The sequence below is a fragment of the Somniosus microcephalus genome, chromosome 23 (assembly GCF_052327205.1).
Source record: "Somniosus microcephalus isolate GS21.2 chromosome 23, FLI_Smic_1.0, whole genome shotgun sequence".
NCBI lineage: Eukaryota > Metazoa > Chordata > Chondrichthyes > Squaliformes > Somniosidae > Somniosus > Somniosus microcephalus.
Window position 1 is genome coordinate 3726969 of NC_141009.1, and position 23756 is coordinate 3750724.

Here is a 23756-nt window from a genome sequence, read left to right on the forward strand (position 1 = left end):
ATGTCCCATCAAACACTCCCAGGGCAGGTACAGCACGGGTTAGATACAGAGTAAAGCTCCCTCTACACTGTCCCATCAAACACTCCCAGGGCAGGTACAGCACGGGTTAGATACAGAGTAAAGCTCCCTCTACACTGTCCCATCAAACACTCCCAGGGCAGGTACAGCACGGGGTTAGATACAGAGTAAAGCTCCCTCTACACTGTCCCATCAAACACTCCCAGGGCAGGTACAGCATGGGTTAGATACAGAGTAAAGCTCCCTCTACACTGTCCCATCAAACACTCCCAGGGCAGGTACAGCACGGGGTTAGATACAGAGTAAAGCTCCCTCTACACTGTCCCATCAAACACTCCCAGGGCAGGTACAGCACGGGTTAGATACAGAGTAAAGCTCCCTCTACACTGTCCCATCAAACACTCCCAGGGCAGGTACAGCACGGGTTAGATACAGAGTAAAGCTCTCTCTACAATGTCCCATCAAACACTCCCAGGGCAGGTACAGCACGGGTTAGATACAGAGTAAAGCTCCCTCTACACTGTCCCATCAAACACTCCCAGGGCAGGTACAGCACGGGTTAGATACAGAGTAAAGCTCCCTCTACACTGTCCCATCAAACACTCCCAGGGCAGGTACAGCACGGGTTAGATACAGAGTAAAGCTCCCTCTACACTGTCCCATCAAACACTCCCAGGGCAGGTACAGCACGGGGTTAGATACAGAGTAAAGCTCCCTCTACACTGTCCCATCAAACACTCCCAGGGCAGGTACAGCACGGGTTAGATACAGCGTCACGCCCCCTCTATTTAGGAGCCACATACAAAGTTTAACTCTGTTCCCATTAATTCCTGTCTCCAGTTGCTGATATGAACAGATCCTGGTGTTCTGGTTCAGGATTCATCCACCAATGTGGTGGCAGTGCTATAAACAGCCCCTTCCAAACCTCCACAGCCAAAGAATTCAAACTGGACAATGAGAAATGGAAGGGCAAATAGTGCCAAATTACCCAAGCTCTGGAGGTGGCCGCAGATTGAGTCTACACCGCGCAAACTCCTCCCCCTGCTCTTCACGGTTTCATACCCAACCTAAGCAGCGTGCTCCTTTGTGTAGCATCGTGACCTTTCCATTTGCCACACCAGCCGTCCTGGTGAGGCAGCAAAGGGAGAATTGGCGTTGTAATACTGCAACTCCTCCGGAATGGACTGAAAGTGGCTCAAACACACTTCACTCGGGATCCCAAACCGGGTGAGGAGACTTTCCTTTGGTCAGTCAGTCGGGGCCGGAGTCGAGGCGTGTCGTGGAGGAGAAAGGTCAGTTTTGTAACCGGAGGAAGCCCCTGGCAGTTGTGTTTAGCCTGGGCCCTGACTGGCTGAGTTGGTGAGCGGTTAGAGGGGGCAGGTATGGAGGCGACGGCACAGTTGGAGATGCTCAGGGCGATTCTCCCTCAACTGCATCCTACTTTAAAAAGAATGTAACTGGGCTTATCAGCCACACAGTCAACGTGGGATAGAGGGAGCGCGCAAAGACACAGACGGACACATTCGTTTTAGGAAGTTAGAAATGAAGTTCGCAAACAGAGCTAAAATTGTGACACCTGGAAGCAGATCGTGCCGGTCAAAGAATGAACCATTTCCTCTGCTGCCGATCAGCTACTCCTCTGCAGCATTCACACAGAAAGAATGAACTTGCATTTCTCCAGCGCCTTTCACACCCGCAGGACGTCCCTGAGCGCTTTGCAGCCAATGAAGTACTTTTTGAAGTGTAGTCACTGGTGTAATGTAGGAAACGTGGCAGCCAATTTGTGCACAGCAAGCTCCCATAAACAGCAATGTGATAATGACCAGATAATGTTTATTAGTGATGTTGGTTGAGGGATAAATATTGGCCCCAGGACATGGGTGTGAGCTTACCTGCTCTTCTTCGAATAATGCCGTGGGATCTTTTACATCCGCCTGAGAGAGCAAGTGGGGCCTTGGTTTAACATCTCATCTGAAAGATGGCACCTCTGCCAGTGCGGCGCTCCCTCAGTACTGCCCTTCCGACGGTGCTGCGCTCCCTCAGTACCGCCCCTCCGACAGTGCGGCGCTCAATACCGCCCCTCCGACGGTGCGGCGCTCCCTCAGCACCGCCCCTCCGACGGTGCGGCGCTCCCTCAGCACCGCCCCTCTGACGGTGCGGCACTCCCTCAGTACCGCCCCTCCGACGGTGCGGCGCTCCCTCAGTACCGCCCCTCCGACGGTGCGGCGCTCCCTCAGTACCGCCCCTCCGACGGTGCGGCTCTCCCTCAGTATTGCCCCTCCGACAGTGCGGCACTCCCTCGGTACTGCCCCTCCCGACGGTGCTGCGCTCCCTCAGTACTGCCCCTCCGACAGTGCAGCGCTCCCTCAGTATTGCCCCTCCGACAGTGCAGCACTCCCTCAGTACTGCCCCTCCCGACGGTGCTGTGCTCCCTCAGTACCGCCCCTCCGCCAGTGCGGCGCTCCCTCAGACTGGGAATGTCGGCCTGGCTTGTCGGTTCAAGTTTCTGACTCACGATCTTCTGACTCGGGTTTTACTGCTTGTGTTTGAAGCTGAAAAGTGGCTTGTTTACAAAACGAATACGGGGGCCAGTCCAAAAGGGGCCTTCACCCAAACATTGCGAGCTTTCAGGAGAGGGTAGAGTTAGTGTAGGGCTTGGGTTGGGTTGGGACAGGCAGGAGTCAGTTACAGTGCGTGCTTGGTGATGATCAGACTCGGAACAGCACAGGCAGGGGGCAGGTCGGGTGTTGGGTGGGGGTCTTGTAATCAGCACCAACAATACCAGGGACCCATTCATCAGTTTAATAAAAACATGATTTTAAATTAAAGAGAGGCCATGGAGCCTCTGGCTGCTTGTTTCTGAGGTATTGCGTCTGTCGCCTGCAGCTTTGAAAGCGTAGAATCCACCACAGTGAAAATGTCCTGAAGTGAGAGCAAGAGTGTCAGTAAAGTACCATTTTGTTGTTTCTGTGTCTCCACTCCCGTGTTGTTTCTCTCACGGATTTTCCTTCAACTTTCTCCCCGGTCCTGAAAGTGGTGAGGTCGCTATAATCAACCCTGATCCCATCCTCCCTAGAGTGAGTGTCGACAGGATAATCAGGAACCGGAGGAGGACATTCAGCCCCTCGGGCCTGCTTGTCATTCTAGTACATCATGGCTGATCTGTATCTGAACTCCCATCTCCCCCCCTTGGTTCCGTAATCCTTAATACCCTCGCCCAACAAAAATCTGTCGATCTCAGTTTGGAGATTTCCAATTGACCCCCAGCCTCAACAGCTTTTTTGGGGGAGAGAGTTCCAGATTCCCACCACCCTTTGTGTGAAGAAGTGCTTCCTGACATCACCCCTGAACGGCCTGGCTCTAATTTTAAGGTTCTGCCCCCTTGTTCTGGACTCCCCCCACCAGAGGAAATAGTTTCTCTCTCTCGACCCCATCAACTCCTTTAATCATCTTAAACACCTCGATTAGATCACCCCTTAATCTTCTAAACTCGAGGGAGTACAAGCCCAGTCTGTGCAACCTGGCCTCGGAATTTAACCCTTTCAGCCCCGGTATCGTCTGGTGAATCTGCGCTGCCCCCCCTCCAAGGCCAATATATCCTTCCTGAGGGGCGGGGCCCAGAACTGAACAGTTACTCCAGGTGGGGTCTGACCAGAGATTTATACAACTGTAGCATAACCTCTACCCCGTTTAGTAAGCCACCTCACCAATCATGAATGAGTCCCTAGGGTAGAATCACATGGCACAAAAGGAGCCCATTCGGCCCAGCGAGCTGGCTCTTTGAAAGAGCGATCCAATTAATTCCACCCCACTCCCCTGATCTTTCCCCATAGCCCTGTAAATGTATCCAATTCTCTTTTTGAAAGTTACTATTGAATCTGCTTCCACTGCCCTTTCAGGCAGCGGAGGGCGGAGGAGTGGGACTAGCTGAGGTGTTCTTGCAGAGAGCTGGCATAGGCTCAACGGGCCGAATGGCCGCCTTCTGTGCTGTAACCACTTCTATGCATTCCAGATCACAACAACTCACTGCGTAAAATAACTCTCCTCATCCCCCCTCCGGATCTTTTGGCAATCATTTTAAATCTGTGTCCTCTGGTTACCGACCCTCCTGCCACTGGAAACAGTTTCTCCTTATTTACTCGATCAAAACCTTTTATCATTTTGAACACCTCGATTAAATCTCCCCATAACCTTCCCCGCTCTAAGGAGGCTCCGGGTAGATTTAACTGCATTCCCTGCATGTTAGCTCATGACGGATTCTCGTCTGTGCGTCACACAGGGCTGGTCGACTACGGGATCGAAGGAGGGAGCACAAGGCAAATCTCTGCATTCCACTCACCTCGTTTGAAGCAAATTTGATTTTGATTTCATTCAGTATCACGTCTACTTTCTGGGAGATCAGTTCAGGCAGCACATCCTCTGAAACATCACCAACAGGGGGCAGCTTTATTAATTACAGAGAAGAACTTGTATTTCTCCAGCACCTTTCAGGACCTCAGGACGTCCTTAATTGGTTCACAGCCAATGAAGTACTTTTTGAAGCGTCACTGTTGTAATGGAGGAAACGCGGCAGCCAATTTGCGCACAGCAAGCTCCCACAAACAGCAATGTGATAATGACCAGATCATCGGTTTTAGCGATGTTGATTGAGGGAAAAATATTGAGCCAGGACGAAGTCCCCTGCACTTCATCGAAATAGTGCCATGGGATCTTTTACGTCCACCTGAGAGGGCAGATGGGGCCTCAGTTTAATGTCTCATCCGAAAGATGGAACCTCAGGCAGTACAGCACTCCCTCAGTACTGCCCCTCCCACAGTGCGGCGCTCCCTCGGTACAGCCCCTCCGACAGTGCGGCGCTCCCTCAGTACTGCCCCTCCGACAGTGCGGCGCTCCCTCAGTACTGCCCCTCCCACCGTGCGGCGCTCCCTCAGTACTGCCCCTCCGACAGTGCAGCGCTCCCTCAGTACTGACCCTCCGACAGTGCAGCGCTCCCTCAGTACTGACCCTCCGACAGTGCGGCGCTCCCTCGGTACAGCCCCTCCGACAGTGCAGCGCTCCCTCAGTACTGACCCTCCGACAGTGCGGCGCTCCCTCAGTACTGCCCCTCCGACAGTGCGGCGCTCCCTCAGTATTGCTCCTCCGACAGTGCGGCGCTCCCTCAGTATTGCCCCTCCCACCGTGCGGCGCTCCCTCAGTATTGCCCCTCCGACAGTGCGGCACTCCCTCAGTACTGCCCCTCCGACAGTGCAGCGCTCCCTCAGTACTGACCCTCCGACAGTGCGGCGCTCCCTCAGTACTGCCCCTCCGACAGTGCAGCGCTCCCTCAGTACTGACCCTCCGACAGTGCGGCGCTCCCTCAGTACTGCCCCTCCGACAGTGCGGCGCTCCCTCAGTATTGCTCCTCCGACAGTGCGGCGCTCCCTCAGTATTGCCCCTCCCACCGTGCGGCGCTCCCTCAGTATTGCCCCTCCGACAGTGCGGCCCTCCCTCAGTACCGCCCCTCCCACAGTGCGGCTCTCCCTCGGTACTGCCCCTCCGACAGTGCGGCGCTCCCTCCGTATTGCCCCTCCGACAGTGCGGCGCTCCCTCAGTACTGCTCCTCCGACAGTGCGGCGCTCCCTCAGTACCGCCCCTCCGACAGTGCGGTGCTCCCTCCGCACCGCCCCTCCGACAGTGCGGCGCTCCCTCCGCACCGCCCCTCCGACAGTGCGGCGCTCCCTCAGCACCGCCCCTCCGACAGTGCGGCGCTCCCTCAGTACCGCCCCTCCGACAGTGCGGCGCTCCCTCAGTACCGCCCCTCCGACCGTGCGGCGCTCCCTCAGTGCTGCACTGGGGATTTCGGCCTGAATAAGGGGTCAAATGCCAGTCACTCTCCAGTCCTTTGATCAAAAACCCAGCGACGCGCCCTCTGCCCCGCCTAGCGACGCAGAGGAAAGGAAACATTCCACAACACCCAGACTAAATTCTTGTCAGTAATTCAGCTCCTCGGCCCTGTGACTGCCGGAGGCTTGCTCTGGCTGCAGGGGGGCGGAGTAGCCAAACCCTGGCAGTCGGCCATAGCCTAGTCTCAAACTGCAGGGGCCGGGGGGGGGAGGTTATTATACCTGTGAGGGGGCTGTCAGTGCAGCTCATCCCAGTCTGCCCTTAGTGAAGTGGTGTGGGCCAATACCTCCCCTCCCCCACGATCCGCAGACTGGAACGCACCGTACTGCACCAGCTCCAGAAACAGCATGCAGATATTCTGCACCACCTCGGGGTCAGTGCGATGGTGGTTGTAACTCTCCAGGATCAGGACTAGCCCGCTCTGATCGAATTCCGGCACCAGGATCCTGAACGCCACCAGCTCTGGAAGGGAGAGAGTGTAAACCATTCAGATTGGAGGAGAGGGGCTGGGAGCCTCAGACCACTGCACACCCCCCCCCCCCCCCAACGACCCATCCCCAGCGCCACGCCCTTCCTCCTGAAACCTCTTCCGATCCCACCCTCCGCTACCCCCTCCCGGCTCTCCCCCCGACCCCCCCCGGCTCTCGCTCTGACCCCTCCCCCCTCCCCTCCCCGGCTCTCGCTCCGACCCCCGGCTCTCCTCCGACCGCCGCCCCCCTCCCCGGCTCTCCCCCCAACCTCCCCCCCTCCTCCGACCCACCCCCCACCCCAGCTCTCGCTCCGACCCCCCTCCTCCCCGGCTCTCCTCCGACCCGCCCCCCCCCCCCCCCCCAACCCGGCTCTCGCTCCGACCCCCCCGGCTCTCCTCCGACCTCCCCCCGACCCCCCCGCACCCGGCTCTCCCCCCGACCCCCCCGCACCCGGCTCTCCCTCCGACCCCCTCCGGCTCTCTGTCCGACACTCCCCCCCTCCGGATCTCTCTCCAACACCCCCCCCCCACCTCCGGCTCTCCATCCGACCCCCGGCTCTCCCTCCAACCACCCCCCCCTCCGGATCTCCCTTCAACCGCCGCCCCCTCCGGATCTCCCTCTGACCCCCCCAGCCTCATCTCACGGTCCGAATCAAGGCTCGGCGCACTGTCTCCGACTCACATTCCTCCCCAGCACTCCCCACCCTCAGTCTTCCTTCCTCTCAACCTTCAGACTTTCAGATCCCGAGCTTGGTGTCGGCTGTACCTGATCGATGATTATTCTGTCCAAGCTTGGTGTCCTGGAATGAGGGCCTTGACCTTTTCACCTGCGTTTCTCAATTAATAAAATTACTACACTCCACACCCTCTGGGTAAGGAGCTGACCTCTGACCCTTTCCCCTGGGTAAAGATCTGACCTCTGGCCCTTACCAGACATTCGAATCAAGCTGGACAGAGCCAAGCAGAGGTTTTTTACGATAATTTCTTTCCGCAGGTGGAGCTTGAATGCCTCGACTAGGAGTAGAGTGATCTCCTCAAACTGGTCATCAGCCAGTGTCTCTGCGGACATAAAGGAAATGTGTCAGTGCTCAGAGAACACCGGGATCGAGTCATGCAGACTGGCGGGACGCAGAGACTGCGCGCGCGCACGGGGCCGAGGGCCGCGCAGGCCGCGCGCGCGCACGGGGCCGAGGGCCGCGCACGGGGCCGAGAGCCGCGCAGACCGCGCGCGCGCACGGGGCCGAGAGCCGCGCAGACCGCGCGCGCGCACGGGGCCGAGAGCCGCGCAGACCGCGCGCGCGCACGGGGCCAAGAGCCGCAGAGACAGCACAGTGTACGTCACATGCATGGTCTGCATATGTACGGACTGCACACAGATTGCGGCACACACTGTCCCACACGAACAGTAATGGTTCAGCGTGTGTGCATGTTTGTACAGGACGGTATACCGTGTGTTTTGAACGTGTATGTGTGCAGAGATTTGAGTCACGTGACCTGTGTGTGGGAGACTCTGTACCGTGTCTTGTGTACGTGTGTAGGTCAGTTACGTACGTGCGCATGCTGTGTTGAAACTGGGTTCCCGGACTCACCCTCCAAGGACAGGGCCCACAGTGCTGAGCAGGACGACTCCACCACGTCACCATTCTGAAGGTGCTTTTTCAGGATCTGCCGAACGGTCCCCAGCGAACCTTCCTCCGCTGCGATTTGCGCGTTGTGCTCTACAGGAGGAGTAGTGAGAGGGACACGGTTACACGGATGTTCTCCTCTCCAACCAGTCCCTGGACTGCGGTGAGAGAGTTCTACAGCTGAGCCCCACTCCTCTCCTGACATGGTGTCGGCTGTGGCTCAGTGGGTCGCACTCTCACCTCGGAGTCAGAAGGTCGTGGGTTCACATCCCACTCCAGAGACTGGAGAACAAAATTCCAGGCTGACACGCCAGAGCAGTACTGAGGGAGCGCCGCACTGTCGGAGGGGCAGTGCTGAGGGAGCACGGCACTGTCGGAGGGGCAGTGCTGAGGGAGCGCGGCACTGTCGGAGGGGCAGTGCTGAGGGAGCGCGGCACTGTCGGAGGGGCAGTGCTGAGGGAGCGTGGCACTGTCGGAGGGGCAGTACTGAGGGAGCGCGGCACTGTCGGAGGGGCAGTGCTGAGGGAGCGCGGCACTGTCGGAGGGGCAGTGCTGAGGGAGCGCGGCACTGTCGGAGGGGCAGTGCTGAGGGAGCGCGGCACTGTCGGAGGGGCAGTGCTGAGGGAGCGCGGCACTGTCGGAGGGGCAGTGCTGAGGGAGCGCGGCACTGTCGGAGGGGCAGTGCTGAGGGAGCGCGGCACTGTCGGAGGGGCAGTGCTGAGGGAGCGCGGCACTGTCGGAGGGGCAGTGCTGAGGGAGCGCGGCACTGTCGGAGGGGCAGTACTGAGGGAGAGCTGCACTGTCGGAAGTGCCGTCTTTCGATGAGATGTTAAAACGAGGCCCCACCCCCACTATTTCGAAGAAGAGCAGGGGAGTTCTCCCCGGTGTCCCGGCCACTATTTATCCCTCAACCAACATCACTAAAACAGATTATCTGGTCATTATCACATTGCTGTTTCTGGGAGCTTGCTGTGCGCAAATCGGCTGCCGCGTTTCCTACATTACAGCAGTGACTGCATTTCAAAAAGTACTTCATTGGCTGTAAAGCGCTTTGGTGGTGAAAGGCGCTATAGGAATGAAAGTCTTTCTTTTTTGAAGGCCCCGCTCTCGCTGAGGTTCCCCCGGGGCCTCCCCCGTCTAGTACCCCACCCAAGCAGCTGGTCCGGGGCTGTCAAGCTGTACAGTGAGTGCTGGCCGGCTGTTTGATCATGGTGGCCGTCACTGCCGAGCCCAGTCTTGCCCTCACCTGACATCCAGCCAGAATCCTCACCGGGTGGGCAGCGGCAGTGGAAACCCTGCACCGGGTGGGCAGCGGCAGTGGAAACCCTGCACCGGGTGGGCAGCGGCAGTGGAAACCCTGCACCGGGTGGGCAGCGGCAGTGGAAACCCTGCACCTGGTGGGCAGCGGCAGTGGAAACCCTGCACCGGGTGGGCAGCGGCAGTGGAAACCCTGCACCGGGTGGGCAGCGGCAGTGGAAACCCTGCACCGGGTGGGCAGCGGCAGTGGAAACCCTGCACCGGGTGGGCAGCGGCAGTGGAAACCCTGCACCACGTTTCCAGTCCTAAAGACAGGGGCCGGTGGGGGGGGGGGGGGGATTCCTAAAATATGAAAGATACTTCAAATTAAACTGTAACAGAAAGTCAAAGGATCAAATTCAGGACTGACATCAGTTCTTCACACATGGAACTGCACGGACTGCTAAGGTATTGGAGGCAAAACCCTGGAATCATTTAACAGGGAATAGAGAGCTGGATATCCCAGTTTTTAAACAAAATTATCCTTCGTGGCATGTGGGTGTCACTGCAAAGGCCGGCATTTATTGCCCATCCCTAATGGTGTGTTGGCCTTCATTGCAAGAGGATTTGAGTGCAGGAGCAAGGATGTCTTACTACAGTGAGAACTGTGTGCAGTTTTTGGTCTCCTTACCCAAGGAAGAATATACTTGCCATAGAGGGAGTGCAGCAAAGGTTCACCAAACAGATTCCTGGGATGGCAGGACTGTCATACGAGGAGAGATTGGGTCAACTAGGCCTGTATTCTCTAGAGTTTAGAAGAATGAGAGGGGATCTCATTGAAACGTATAAAATTCTGACAGGGCTAGACAGACTGGATGCAGGGAGGATGTTTCCCCTGGCTGGGGGGTCTAGAACGAGGGGTCACAGTCTCAGGATACGGGGTAAGACATTTAGGACTGAGATGAGGAGAAATTTCTTCACTCAGAGGGTGGTGAACCTGTGGAATTCTCTACCACAGAAGGCTGTGGTGGCCAAGTCACTGAATATATTTAAGAAGAAGGAGATAGATTGATATCTAGATACAAAAGGCATCAAGGGGTATGGGGAGTGAGCGGGAAGATGGTATTGAGATAGAGGATCAGCCATGGATCATGTTGAATGGCGGAGCAGGCTCCAAGGGCCGACTCCTGCTCCTATGTTTCTATGTTTCTATTCGCCCTCGAGAAGGTGGTGGTGAGCCGCCGCCGCCTTCTCCGTGTGGTGAAGGTGCTTTCCCAGTGCTATTAGGGAGGGAGTTCCAGAATTTTGACCCAGCGATGAAAAAGGACGGTCGATATATTTCCAAGTCAGGGTGGTCAGTTTGCTGACAACACTACGTTAGGTGGTACAGTAAGTCGTGTCGATGGGAACAGAAAGTGGGCAAATCTGTGGCAGATGGAGTTCAATGTGGGGAAGTGTGAAGTCATCCTTTTCTAAAAGGCAAGAAGCTAGGAACTGTGGAGGAGCAGAGAGATTTATGGGTCCAAGTACCAAAATCACAAAGCTAGTGGCCAGGAACAAGAAATAAATTAAAAGACTAATGGAATGTTGGCTGTTATCGCGAGGGGGGCTGGAATACAAAGCAGAGGAAGGGATGCTTCAGTTGTTCAGAGCTCTGGTCAGACCCCATCGGGAGTAACTGGGTTCAGTTCTGGGCCCCGCCCCTCAGGAAGGATATATTGGCCTCAGAGGGGGTTCAGCGCAGATTCACGAGAATGATACCCGGGGCTAAAAGGGTTAAATTCCGAGGACAGGTTGCACAGACTGGGCTTGTATTCCCTCGAGTTTAGAAGATTAAGGGGTGATCTATTCGAGGTGTTGAAGATGATTAAAGGAGTTGATCGGGTCGAGAGAGAGAAACTATTTCCTCTGGTGGGGGGAGTCCAGAACAAGGGGGCAGAACCTTAAAATTAGAGCCAGGCCGTTCAGGGGTGACGTCAGGAAGCACTTCTTCACACAAAGGGTGCTGGGAATCTGGAACTCTCTCCCCCAGAAAGCTGTTGAGGCCGGGGGTCAATTGAAAATTTCAAAACGGAGATCGATAGATTTTTGTTGGGCGAAGGTATTAAGGGTTACGGAACCAAGGGGGGTCGATGGGAGTGAAGATACAGATCAGCCATGATCTAACTGAATGATGGAAGACGCCCAAGGGGCTGAATGGCCTACTCCTGTTCCGAAGGAGAACTCAGGGAACCATAGGTCCAAAGTTTCCTGTTCCTCCCAAGCACGCAACACTCACCACACATCACATCGAATGTACAGCACAGAAACAGGCCATTCGCCCAACTGCGCCGTGACGGTGTTTCTGCTCCACTCGAGCCTCCTCCCACCCTCTTCCTCTCACCCTATCAGCATATCATAGATACATAGATACATAGAAGATAGGAGCAGGAGTAGGCCATTCGGCCCTTCGTGCCTGCTCCGCCATTCGATGAGATCATGGCTGATCCTTTAATTCAGTATCCCGTCCCCGCCTTCTCTCCGTAACCCTTAACCCCTTTTGCCCGTAGAAATATATCTAATTCCCTCTTAAATATATTTAATGAGCTGGCGTACACTGCCCTCTGTGGCATTTCTCCCTCGTGTTTATCCAGCTTCCCCTTCTTATTTCAAACATCAGGTAGCAGTGGGGAGGACAGATTGGGACTCACTGTTGACGACGAGGCTCCACAGAGCACCACAGCAGGAGATGCAGATGTGGCTGTTGTCAATGTACATTCTCAGGGTTATCAGGATTGCCTGAATCCCTTTGGCCTCTCCAATTAGCTTTGCTGCTGCTTCTGTGGGAAAAGGAAACATAAACACTTGGGTTCAGACATTAACAACTGAACTGGGCTCCGGGTCAGACACCCAGTCGCTGCTCCAACACACTGTCAAAACAATCCAATCACCGGCAATGTGGCATCCCGGGTATACAAGCGGTACTGAGCCTTACAGACAGGGGCAGGTACAACACGGGTTAGATACAGAGTAAAGCTCCCTCTACACTGTCCCATCAAACACTCCCAGGGCAGGTACAGCACGGGTTAGATACAGAGTAAAGCTCCCTCTACACTGTCCCATCAAACACTCCCGGGGCAGGTACAGCACGGGTTAGGTACAGAGTAAAGCTCCCTCTACACTGTCCCATCAAACACTCCCAGGGCAGGTACAGCACGGGTTAGATACAGAGTAAAGCTCCCTCTACACTGTCCCATCAAACACTCCCAGGGCAGGTACAGCACGGGTTAGGTACAGAGTAAAGCTCCCTCTACACTGTCCCATCAAACACTCCCAGGGCAGGTACAGCACGGGTTAGGTACAGAGTAAAGCTCCCTCTACACTGTCCCATCAAACACTCCCAGGGCAGGTACAGCACAGGTTAGATACAGAGTAAAGCTCCCTTAAGGGACAGAATGTATAATGATAAAGGTAAAGTAGTAAAAGGGGTAAAAGCAGGAATAAATTGTCAGAAAACATTTGAAAGTTCTTTATCTGAATGCACGCAGCATTCGTGACAAAATAGACGAGTTGACGGTACAAATAACTACACATGGGTATGATCTGGTGGCCATTACGGAAACATGGCTGCAAGATGATCATGACTGGGAATTAAACATACAAGGGTATTTGACAATTAGGAAGGACAGACAGGAAGGAATGGGAGGTGGGGTTGCTATGTTAATCAAGGATGGAATCACTGCAATAGTCAGAAATGATATTGGGTCAAAGGATCAGGATAGTGAAACAGTTTGGGTGGAGATAAGGAATAATAAGGGGAAAAAGTCACTAGTGGGCGTAGTCTCTAGGCCTCCTAACAGTTGCAACTCTGTTGGTCGGAGTATAAATCAAGAAATAGTTGGGGCTTGTAATAAGGGAACAGCTATAATCATGGGGGATTTTAACTTTCATATTGACTGGACTAATCAAATTGGGCATGGCAGCCTTGAGGAAGAGTTCATAGAGTGTATTAGGGACGGGTTCCTTGAGCGTTATGTAACTGAACCAACCAGGGGGCAGGCAATCTTAGATCTGGTCCTGTGTAATGAGACAGGATTAATAAAAAATGTCCTAGTAAAGGATCCCCTTGGAATGAGTGACCATAATATGGTTGAATTCCAAATTCAGTTTGAGGGTGAGAGAGTTGGATCTCAAACCAGCATACTGAGCTTAAATAAAGGAGACTATGAAGGTACAAGAGTAGAATTGACTAAAGTGGACTGGGAAAACAGATTAAAGTGTAAGATGGTACAAGAGCAGTGGTCTACATTCAAGGAGATATTTCACATCTTTCAAGATAAATATATTCCACTGAGGAAAAAGGGGAGTAAAAGAAAAGACAGCCATCCGTGGCTTAGTAAAGTAATAAAGGATAGTATCCGACTGAAAACAAGGGCATATAAAGTAGCCAAATTGAGTGGGAGGATAGAAGATTGGGAAGCATTTAAAAGCCAGCAAAGAATAACTAAAAGATTAATTAAGAAAGGGAAGATAGATTATGAAAGTAAACTAGCAAAAAATATAAAAACAGATAGCAAGAGTTTCTACAGCTATATAAAAAGAAAAAGGGTGGCTAAAGTGAACGTTGGTCCCTTAGAGGATGAGACCGGGAAACTAGTGGTGGGGAACATGGAGATGGCAAAGACGCTGACCAAATATCTCATATCAGTCTTTACAGTAGAGGACACTAAATATATCCCAACAGGGGGCAATGGGGGGGGGGGAGGAGCTAAACATGATTAAAATCACTAAGGAGGTGGTACTTGGTAAAATAATGGGACTTAAGGCGGATAAATCCCCCGAACCTGATGGCCTACATCCTAGGGTCTTGAGAGAGCTAGCGGTAGGGATTGTGGATGCATTGGTGATTATTTTCCAAAACTCCCTGGACTCAGGAAAGGTCCCGGCAGATTGGAAAACTGCTAATGTAACACCCTTATTTAAGAAGGGAAGTAGACAAAAAGCTGGAAACTATAGACCAGTTAGCCTAACATCTGTGGTTGGTAAAATGTTGGAGTCCATTCTTAAGGAAACAGTAACAGAGCATTTGGATAAACATAATTTAATAGGACAGAGTCAGCATGGTTTTACGAAGGGGAAGTCATGTTTGACAAATTTGCTCAAATTCTTTGAAGATGTAACATACAGGGTGGATAAAGGGGGAACCAGTGGATGTAGTGTATTTGGACTTCCAAAAGGCATTTGACAAGGTGCCACACAAAAGATTACTGATCAAGATAAAAAATCACAGGATTGGGGGTAATATACTGGCATGAGTGGAAGATTGGCTATCTAACAGAAAACAAAGAGTTGGGATAAATGGTTCGTTCTCGGGCTGGCAATCAGTAACTAGTGGTGTTCCGCAGGGGTCAGTGCTGGGACCCCAACTCTTTACAATCTATATTAATGATTTGGAGGAAGGGACCGAGTGCAACATATCCAAGTTTGCCGACGATACAAAGATGGGAGGGAAAGCAGTGAGTGAGGAGGACATAAAAAACCTGCAAAAGGACATAGACAGGCTAAGTGAGTGGGCAGAGATTTGGTGGATGGAATATAATATTGGAAAGTGTGAGGTTATGCACTTTGGCAGAAAAAATCAAAGAGCAAGTTATTATCTAAATGGAGAGAAACTGCAAAGTGCTACAGTACAAAGGGATCTGGGGGTCCTGGTGCATGAAACGCAAAAAGTTAGTATGCAGGTGATCAGGAAGGCCAATGGAATCTTGGCTTTTAATGCAAGGGGGATGGAGTATAAAAACAGGGAAGTCTTGCTGCAGTTATACAGGGTATTGGTGAGGCCACACCTGGAATACTGCGTGCAGTTTTGGTTTCCATATTTAAGAAAAGATATACTTGCTCTCGAGGCGGTTCAGAGAAGGTTCACTCGGTTGATTCCGGAGATGAGGGGGTTGACTTATGAGGAAAGGTTGAGTAGGTTGGGCCTCTACTCATTGGAGTTCAGAAGAATGAGGGGCGATCTTATCGAAACATATAAGATTGTGAGGGGGATTGATCGGGTGGATGCGGTGAGGATGTTTCCACTGATGGGTGAGACTAGAACTAGGGGGCATAATCTTAGAATAAGGGGCTGCCCTTTCAAAACTGAGATGAGGAGAAACTTCTTCACTCAGAGGGTAGTAAATCTATGGAATTTGCTACCCCAGAGAGCTGTGGAAGCTGCAACATTAAATAAATTTAAAACGGAGATAGACAGTTTCCTAGCAGATAAGGGAATTAGGGGTTACGGGGAGAGGGCAGGGAAGTAGACGTTAGTCTAGGTTCGGATCAGCCATGATCCTATTGAATGGCGGAGCAGGCCAGAGGGGCTGTATGGCCTACTCCTGCTCCTACTTCTTATGTTCTTATGTACACTGTCCCATCAAACACTCCCAGGGCAGGTACAGCACGGGTTAGATACAGAGTAAAGCTCCCTCTACACTGTCCCATCAAACACTCCCAGGACAGGTACAGCACGGGTTAGATACAGAGTAAAGCTCCCTCTACACTGTCCCCTGTGCAGGTGTTTGTAGGGTCAGAGGGTAATATTTGCAGAGTTTGTCCCTTGTTACCTAGACCATTAGTGCGCAATGTAGCTGTGATAATAGTGTTATTGATGCAGACAGTGAATTATTAACTGAACTCCCAAGTCCAGTTCTCCTAACAACATGAAACGCTCGACTGTCCGTGCCCAAACCTACCGCTTCCCGACAGCATCATGAGGAGGTTGCAGATGATTATCTGGAGCTCCAGACACTTGCGCCGTGACTCCATTACCGAAAGAATGACGTTGATCACACTGTCACTGAAGAGAATACCTTCTTCCACACTGTCCTCGGTGGCTGCAGGGGATCAAAGGACAGTCAGGGTCGCTCTGTGCTCCTGTGTTGCTCACGCGCACTCGCTGTTACACCACACATGCACACACTGTTTCAGTAATGTTGGTTGAGGGATAAATACGGGTCAGGATACCGGGATGAACTCCCTTGCTCTTCCAATAGTGCCGTAGGATCTTTTAACGTCCACCCGAGAGCGCGCAGCCGGGGTCTCAGTTTAACGTCTCATTTAAAAATCCAACAGTGCGGTGTAGCCTCAGCACTGCCCCTCCGACAGTGCGGCGCTCCCTCAGTACTGCCCCTCCGACAGTGCGGCGCTCCCTCAGTACTGCCCCTCCGACAGTGCGGTGCTCCCTCAATACTGCCCCTCCGACAGTGCAGCACTCCCTCAGTACTGCCCCTTCGACAGTGCGGCGCTCCCTCAGTACTGCCCCTCCGACAGTGCGGCGCTCCCTCAGTACTGCCCCTCCGACAGTGCGGCGCTCCCTCAATACTGCCCCTCCGACAGTGCAGCACTCCCTCAGTACTGCCCCTTCGACAGTGCGGCGCTCCCTCAGTACTGCATTGGAGAGTCAGTTTGGATTACGTGCTCATATAAGCATCTGGCCCCCGGCACGAATACGACACCAGAAGGTGAAGGTGCTGATCAGAGAGCACGCAACCAAGTACAAGGGGCTGAATTTGTTGTCCTACCTTTAGTGGCAAACCTCAGAAGTCCCCGGCACACTTGAGCCTGCACCTCCAAGCAGCTGGGGTGGCATTTCATAACGGAGATCAGGACCGGAATGATCCGTGCACTGGCCGAGAGTACTGCGGAGGGGGGAATGAGCAGCAATTTAAACCAACAGAATTAACATCTCAATTCAGGGCCGCTTCAGTGATCAATTGCCGCTGGTTGGAATTCTAGGACTGGGGGGCATAGCCTAACACAGAAACATAGACGCTAGGAGCAGGAGTAGGCCATTCGGCCCCTCGAGCCTGCTCCGCCATTCAATGAGATCATGGTTGATCATCCAAATTCAGTACCCTGTCCCTGCCTTCTCCCCATACCCCTTGATCCCTTTAGCCTTAAGAAATATATCTAACTCCTTCTTGAATATATTTAATGAATTGGCCTCAACTGCCTTCTGTGGTAGAGAATTCCACAGGTTCACCACTCTCTGGGTGAAGAAATTCCTCCTCATCTCTGTCCTAAATGGCTTACCCCTTATCCTTAGACTGTGACCCCTGGTTCTGGACTCCCCGGCCATCGGGAACATCCTTCCTGCATCTAGTCCTGTTAGAATTTTATAAGTTTCAATGAGATCCCCTCTCATTCTTCTAAACTCCAGGGAGTATAAGCCCAATCGACCCAATCTCTCCTCGTACGTCGTGCCTGCCATCCCAGGTATCAGCCTAGTGAATCTTCGCTGCACTCCCTCCATGGCAAGAACATCCTTCCTCAGATAACAATTAGAGCCAGACCTTTCAGGAGTGAAGTTAGGAAACACTTCTACACACAAAGGCTGGTAGATGTTTGGAATTCTCTTCCGCAAACGGCAATTGATGCGAGATCAATTGTTCTTTTTAAATCTGAGATTGAGAGATTCTTGTTACTAAAGTTATGAAGGGATACGGAGCAAAGGCAGGTATATGGAGTTACAGATCAGCTGGTATCTCAATGAATGACAGAAAAGGCTCGAAGGGATGAATGGCCTCCTGTTCCTATGAGCGTCTGTAATGCGGAATGGCCATCAGCATGTTTAATCACAAGGAACATTAGACAGGTTACAAAACTGCTATCTGTACACTGGTGTCTCTCAGTCTCTCTCTGTAAGGGAGATATCTGTACATTAATTGGTATCTCTCAGTCCCCTCACTGGGGTACGGGTTCCACAGACACCGACCCTCACTGGGGTACGGGTTCCACAGACACCGACCCTCACTGGGGTACGGGTTCCACACACACTGACTCTCACTGGGGTACGGGTTCCACAGACACCGACTCTCACTGGGGTACGGGTTCCACAGACACCGACTCTCACTGGGGTACGGGTTCCACAGACACCGACTCTCACTGGGGTACGGGTTCCACAGACACCGACTCTCACTGGGGTACGGGTTCCACAGACACCGACTCTCACTGGGGTACGGGTTCCACAGACACCGACTCTCACTGGGGTACGGGTTCCACAGACACCGACTCTCACTGGGGTACGGGTTCCACAGGCACCAACTCTCACTGGGGTACGGGTTCCACAGACACTGACTCTCACTGGGGTACGGGTTCCACAGACACTGACTCTCACTGGGGTACGGGTTCCACAGACACTGACTCTCACTGGGGTACGGGTTCCACAGACACTGACTCTCACTGGGGTACGGGTTCCACAGACACCGACTCTCACTGGGGTACGGGTTCCACAGACACCGACTCTCACTGGGGTACGGGTTCCACAGACACCGACTCTCACTGGGGTACGGGTTCCACAGACACCGACTCTCACTGGGGTACGGGTTCCACAGACTCTCACTCTCACTGGGGTACGGGTTCCACACACACTGACTCTCACTGGGATACGGGTTCCACAACCAAGTGGCCATTCTTTCTGTTTGAGTGCCCAAATAGTGATAGTAGGGAGACTATCAAGCACGGTGGGCACAACCCGCAGGCTGAGAGATCCGCTTTTCCGGGACTTTGCCCAGAGAGCTGTACTCAAGGAGATGACATTCACTTACCCTCGGTTTCATATAACAAGTACATCATGTATTTCAGGGCCGACCTCTGAGCTTCTTCTGACTCGAGCTGAATCTGTATGTACTCTGCAACAACACGGACAGCAGCACTTAGATTTTATACTGGGGAGGGCTGCGGGGAAATTAGACACCCATCCACAAACCTCCGACATACAGCAATGACCGACTCCGCCCTTGTATACGTGCCTTCCCACTCTGTACACACACACACACACTCCCGCTCCGCACACACACCCTTTCAGTCCGAGCATGCACGCCCCCTCCTGCACACACATCTGGAGTAAGTGGCACCGTACCTTAGCAAGGATAGATCAGCCTTGAAGGGAGTGCAGTGTGGGTTTACCAGAATGACACACTAGGGTTGTATTCCCTGGAATTTAGATGGTTAAGGGGTGGTTTGATCGAAGTTTTGAAGATATTCAGGAGAACTGATGGGCCAGAGAGAGAGAAACTACTTCCACTGGTTGGGGAATCTCGGACTGAGAACAGAAGAAATAGGAGCAGGAGTCGGCCACACGGCCCCTCGAGCCTGCTCCGCCACTCGAGCCTGCTCCGCCACACGGCCCCTCGAGCCTGCTCCGCCACACGGCCACTCGAGCCTGCTCCGCCACACGGCCACTCGAGCCTGCTCCGCCACACGGCCCCTCGAGCCTGCTCCGCCACACGGCCACTCGAGCCTGCTCCGCCACACGGCCACTCGAGCATGCTCCGCCACACGGCCCCTCGAGCCTGCTCCGCCACACGGCCCCTCGAGCCTGCTCCGCCACACGGCCCCTCGAGCCTGCTCCGCCACACGGCCCCTCGAGCCTGCTCCGCCACACGGCCCCTCGAGCCTGCTCCGCCACTCAATAAGATCACGGCTGATCGTCTACCTCATCTCCACTTTCCTGCACTATCCCCATATCCCTTAATATTCAAAAATCTATCGCTCTCTGTCTTGAATATACTCAACGACTGAGCCTCCACAGCCTCTGGGGAAAAGAATTCCAAAGATTCACCACCCTCTGAGTGAAGAAATTCCTCCTCATCTCAGTCCTAAATGGCCGACCCCTTATTCTGAGACTGTGACCCCTGGTTCTAGACTCTCCAGCCAGGGGAAACATCCTCCCAGCATCTACCCTGTCAAGCCCTGTAAGAATTTTGTATGTTTCAATGAGATCACCTCTCATTCTTCTAAACTCTAGAGAATATAGGCCTAGTCTACTCAATCTCTCCTCATAGGACAATCCCCCCATCCCAGGAACCAGTCTGGTGAACCTTTGTTGCACTCCCTCTATGGTAAGTATATCCTTCCTTAGGTAAGGAGACCAAAACTGTACACAATACTCCAGGTGTGGTCTCACCAGGGCCCTATATAATTGCAGTAAGACGTCTTTACTCTTATACTCAAATCCTCTTGTAATAAAGGCCAACATACCATTTGCTTTCCTAATTGCTTGCTGTACCTGCATGTTAACTTTCAGTGATTCGTGTACAAGGACACCCAGGTCCCTCTGAACACCAATATTTCCCAATCTCTCACCATTTAAAAAATACTCTGCTTTTCTATTTTTCCTACCAAAGTGGATAACTTCACATTTCTCCACATTATATTCCATTTGCCATGTTCTTGCCCACTCACTTAGCCTGTCTATATCCCCTTGAAGCCTCCTTGCATCCTCCTCACAACTTACATTCCCACCCAGCTTTGTATCATCAGCAAACTTGGATATATTACATTTGGTCCCCTCATCCAAATCATTGATGTAGATTGTGAATAGCTGAGGCCCAAGCACTGGTCCTTGCGGTACCCCACTAGTTACAGCCTGCCAACCCGAAAATGACCCATTTATTCCTGCTCTCTGTTTTCTGTCCGTTAACCAATCCTCAATCCATGCTAGTATATTACCCCCAATCCCATGAGCCCTAAATTTGTTTAATAACATCTTGTGTGGCACCTTATCGAATGCTTTCTGAAAATCCAAATACACCACATCCACTGGTTCCCCTTATCTATTCTGCTAGTTACAACCTCAAAAAACTCTAACAGATTTGCCAAACACGATTTCCCTTTCATAAATCCGTGTTGACTCGGCCCAATCCTGTTATTATTTTCTAAGTGCCCTGTTACCACGTCCTTAATAATAGATTCTAGCATTTTCCCCACTACTGATGTCAGGCTAACTGGTCTGTAGTTCCCCGTTTTCTCTCTCCCTCCTTTCTTAAATAGTGGGGTTACATTTGCTACCTTTCAATCTGCGGGAACCATTCCAGAATCTATGGAATTTTGGAAAATGACAACCGATGCATCCACTATCTCTATAGCCACCTCTTTCAAAACCCTAGGATGTAGGCCATCAGGTCCAGGGGATTTATCGGCTTTCAGTCCCATTAATTTCTCCAGTACTACTTTTTTACTAATACTAATATCTTTCAGTTCCTCATTCTCGCTAGATCCTTGGTTGTCCACTATTTCCAGGAAGTTTGTCGCATCTTCTTCCGTGAAGACAGACACATGGGGGGAATTTTGCTGGTGCTCAGGGGCGGGTTTGGAGGTGGGACTGCTGGGAAAATAGCAAAGATTGACAGCGGGTCCCGAACCCACTGTCAACCCGTCTCCATACAATCTTCCCAAGTGTCGGATCCCAGATTTGCGCAGGGACCAGACACCTGCCTATAATCCTCTTCCCACCGCTAGGTGTCTAGAGTGGCTCATAGACTAGGGGGCATAGCCTAAAAATTAGAGCCAGGCTTTTCAGGAGTGAAGTTAGGAAACACTTCTACACAAAAACTGGTAGACGTTTGGAACTCTCTTCTGCAAATGGCAATTGATGCTAGATCAATTGTTAATTTTAAATCTGAGATTGATAGATTTTTGTTAACCAAAGGTATCAAGAGATATGGGCCAAAGGCAGAGTTAGGTCACAGATCAGCCAGGATCTCATTAAATGGCAGAACAGGCTCGAGGGGCTGAATGGCCTCCTCCTGTTCCTATGATACCGGGGCTAAAAGGGTTAAATTCCGAGGACAGGTTGCACAGACTGGGCTTGTATTCCCTCGAGTTTAGAAGATTAAGGGGTGATCTAATCGAGGTGTTTAAGATGATTAAAGGAGTTGATGAGGTCGATCGAGAGAAACTATTTCCTCTGGTGGGGGGAGTCCAGAACAAGGGGGCAGAACCTTAAAATTAGAGCCAGGCCGTTCAGGGGTGATGTCAGGAAGCACTTCTTCACACAAAGGGGGGTGGGAATCTGGAACTCTCTCCCCCAAAAAGCTGTCCAGGCTGGGGGAACAATTGGAGCTTTCAAGTCTGATCGACAGATTGTTGTTGGGTCAGGGGATCAGGGATACGGAGCAAAGGTGGGTAAATGGAGTCGAGACATAGATCAACCATGATCCGCCTGAATGGCGGAGCAGGCTCGAGGGGCCGAATGGCCTCCTCCTGTTCCTGTGTTCCCTTGCACACACTGCATGCTCAGTTACCAGTGCTGGGGTAAAATACAAACAATACGTTATTTGTAACAAGTTGGTTAAGGTTCTCGGACGAAATTCTCAAGTGGGCTGACATCAAGCTGCCAGTAATCGGGTAAGAATTGGTGAACGCCGTTTTAAGACTTGCCTTCATGCTGGGAATATTGCCTGTCCAGCACTGCAGCTGTGCAAAACGGGTAGCATAATGGGTTAATTCCAGTGCTAAGGAGGCGCACAGGGGAACGGAGTGTGAGTGTGTTATAAATGGTTGCGTGTGAATGGCAACGATTGGAAAGTAGACCCCTTCTAAGCAGAGCAATTCCCTGGAATGCTTTACTGCGGATAGAAATGACGGGACCAACAACTGGAGGGGTTGATTCCATTTGCACCCGGGCGCGGGTGCTGCTTACCCAGAAGCTTCTCAACGCCTTCTCCGTAAGGTATCTTATACATGCCCACTGGCGAAATCTTCTTTCCGGACAGAGGGGAGCCGCAGATGACCAGCGACTCCTTCACGTAGTGCAGCTCCACCAGCGCCCTACAGGGAAACACAAGGCAAACACTCATAGAACCAAACCTTTCACCGGCTCGGGCATGGGACAGAGACTGCGGCTGCCTTTTCAGCTCTGCGTTCACAGCTCCAAACCCAGCCCAGGCTGAATTGTCCTCCCTGCAGATTGCAAGGGTGGTCAGTATGCTGTATTCTGGGCTGCCTCAGCCAGGTTTCTCATGGGCAACAGCACCAAACTAGTTCAGCACGAACAGGTGACACCATTCTGGAGACCTTGGGAGATGTTATTGGTGTGGTAGAGGGGACAGCGTACTGAGAGGCACATGGAATGCACTGTATCCAACCCGTGCTGTACCTGCCCTGGGAGTGTTTGATGGGACAGTGTAGAGGGAGCTTTACTCTGTATCCAACCCGTGCTGTACCTGCCCTGGGAGTGTTTGATGGGACAGTGTAGAGGGAGCTTTACTCTGTATCTAACCCGTGCTGTACCTGCCCTGGGAGTGTTTGATGGGACAGTGTAGAGGGAGCTTTACTCTGTATCTAACCCATGCTGTACCTGCCCTGGGAGTGTTTGATGGGACAGTGTAGAGGGAGCTTTACTCTGTATCTAACCCGTGCTGTACCTGCCCTGGGAGTGTTTGATGGGGACAGTGTAGAGGGAGATTTACTTTGTATCTAACCTGTGCTGTACCTGCCCTGGGAGTGTTTGATGGGACAGTGTAGAGGGAGCTTTACTCTGTATCTAACCCGTGCTGTACCTGCCCTGGGAGTGTTTGATGGGGACAGTGTAGAGGGAGATTTACTCTGTATCTAACCTGTGCTGTACCTGCCCTGGGAGTGTTTGATGGGACATTGTAGAGGGAGCTTTACTCTGTATCTAACCCGTGCTGTACCTGCCCTGGGAGTGTTTGATGGGACAGTGTAGAGGGAGCTTTACTCTGTATCTAACCCGTGCTGTACCTGCCCTGGGAGTG

At 52.5% G+C, this 23756-nt stretch overlaps 1 protein-coding gene across 1 annotated transcript in view; it reads right to left on the reverse strand.

Annotated features, from left to right (window-relative positions):
* Nucleotides 1-2806: 2806 nt before the first annotated feature.
* The window catches only part of LOC147101563 (serine/threonine kinase-like domain-containing protein STKLD1), a 42131-nt gene continuing 21181 nt past the window's right edge, over nt 2807-23756 (reverse strand). The window contains exons 6-15 of the mRNA XM_085965224.1: nt 22682-22809; nt 18804-18887; nt 16779-16895; nt 15951-16091; nt 11922-12050; nt 7960-8088; nt 7301-7429; nt 6223-6363; nt 4358-4437; nt 2807-2940 (exon numbers count right to left, since the gene is read on the reverse strand). Of these exons, the coding sequence (XP_085821350.1) occupies nt 2842-2940; nt 4358-4437; nt 6223-6363; nt 7301-7429; nt 7960-8088; nt 11922-12050; nt 15951-16091; nt 16779-16895; nt 18804-18887; nt 22682-22809 (1177 nt within the window). The 3' untranslated portion in view covers nt 2807-2841. The remainder of the gene's footprint in view (nt 2941-4357; nt 4438-6222; nt 6364-7300; nt 7430-7959; nt 8089-11921; nt 12051-15950; nt 16092-16778; nt 16896-18803; nt 18888-22681; nt 22810-23756) is intronic.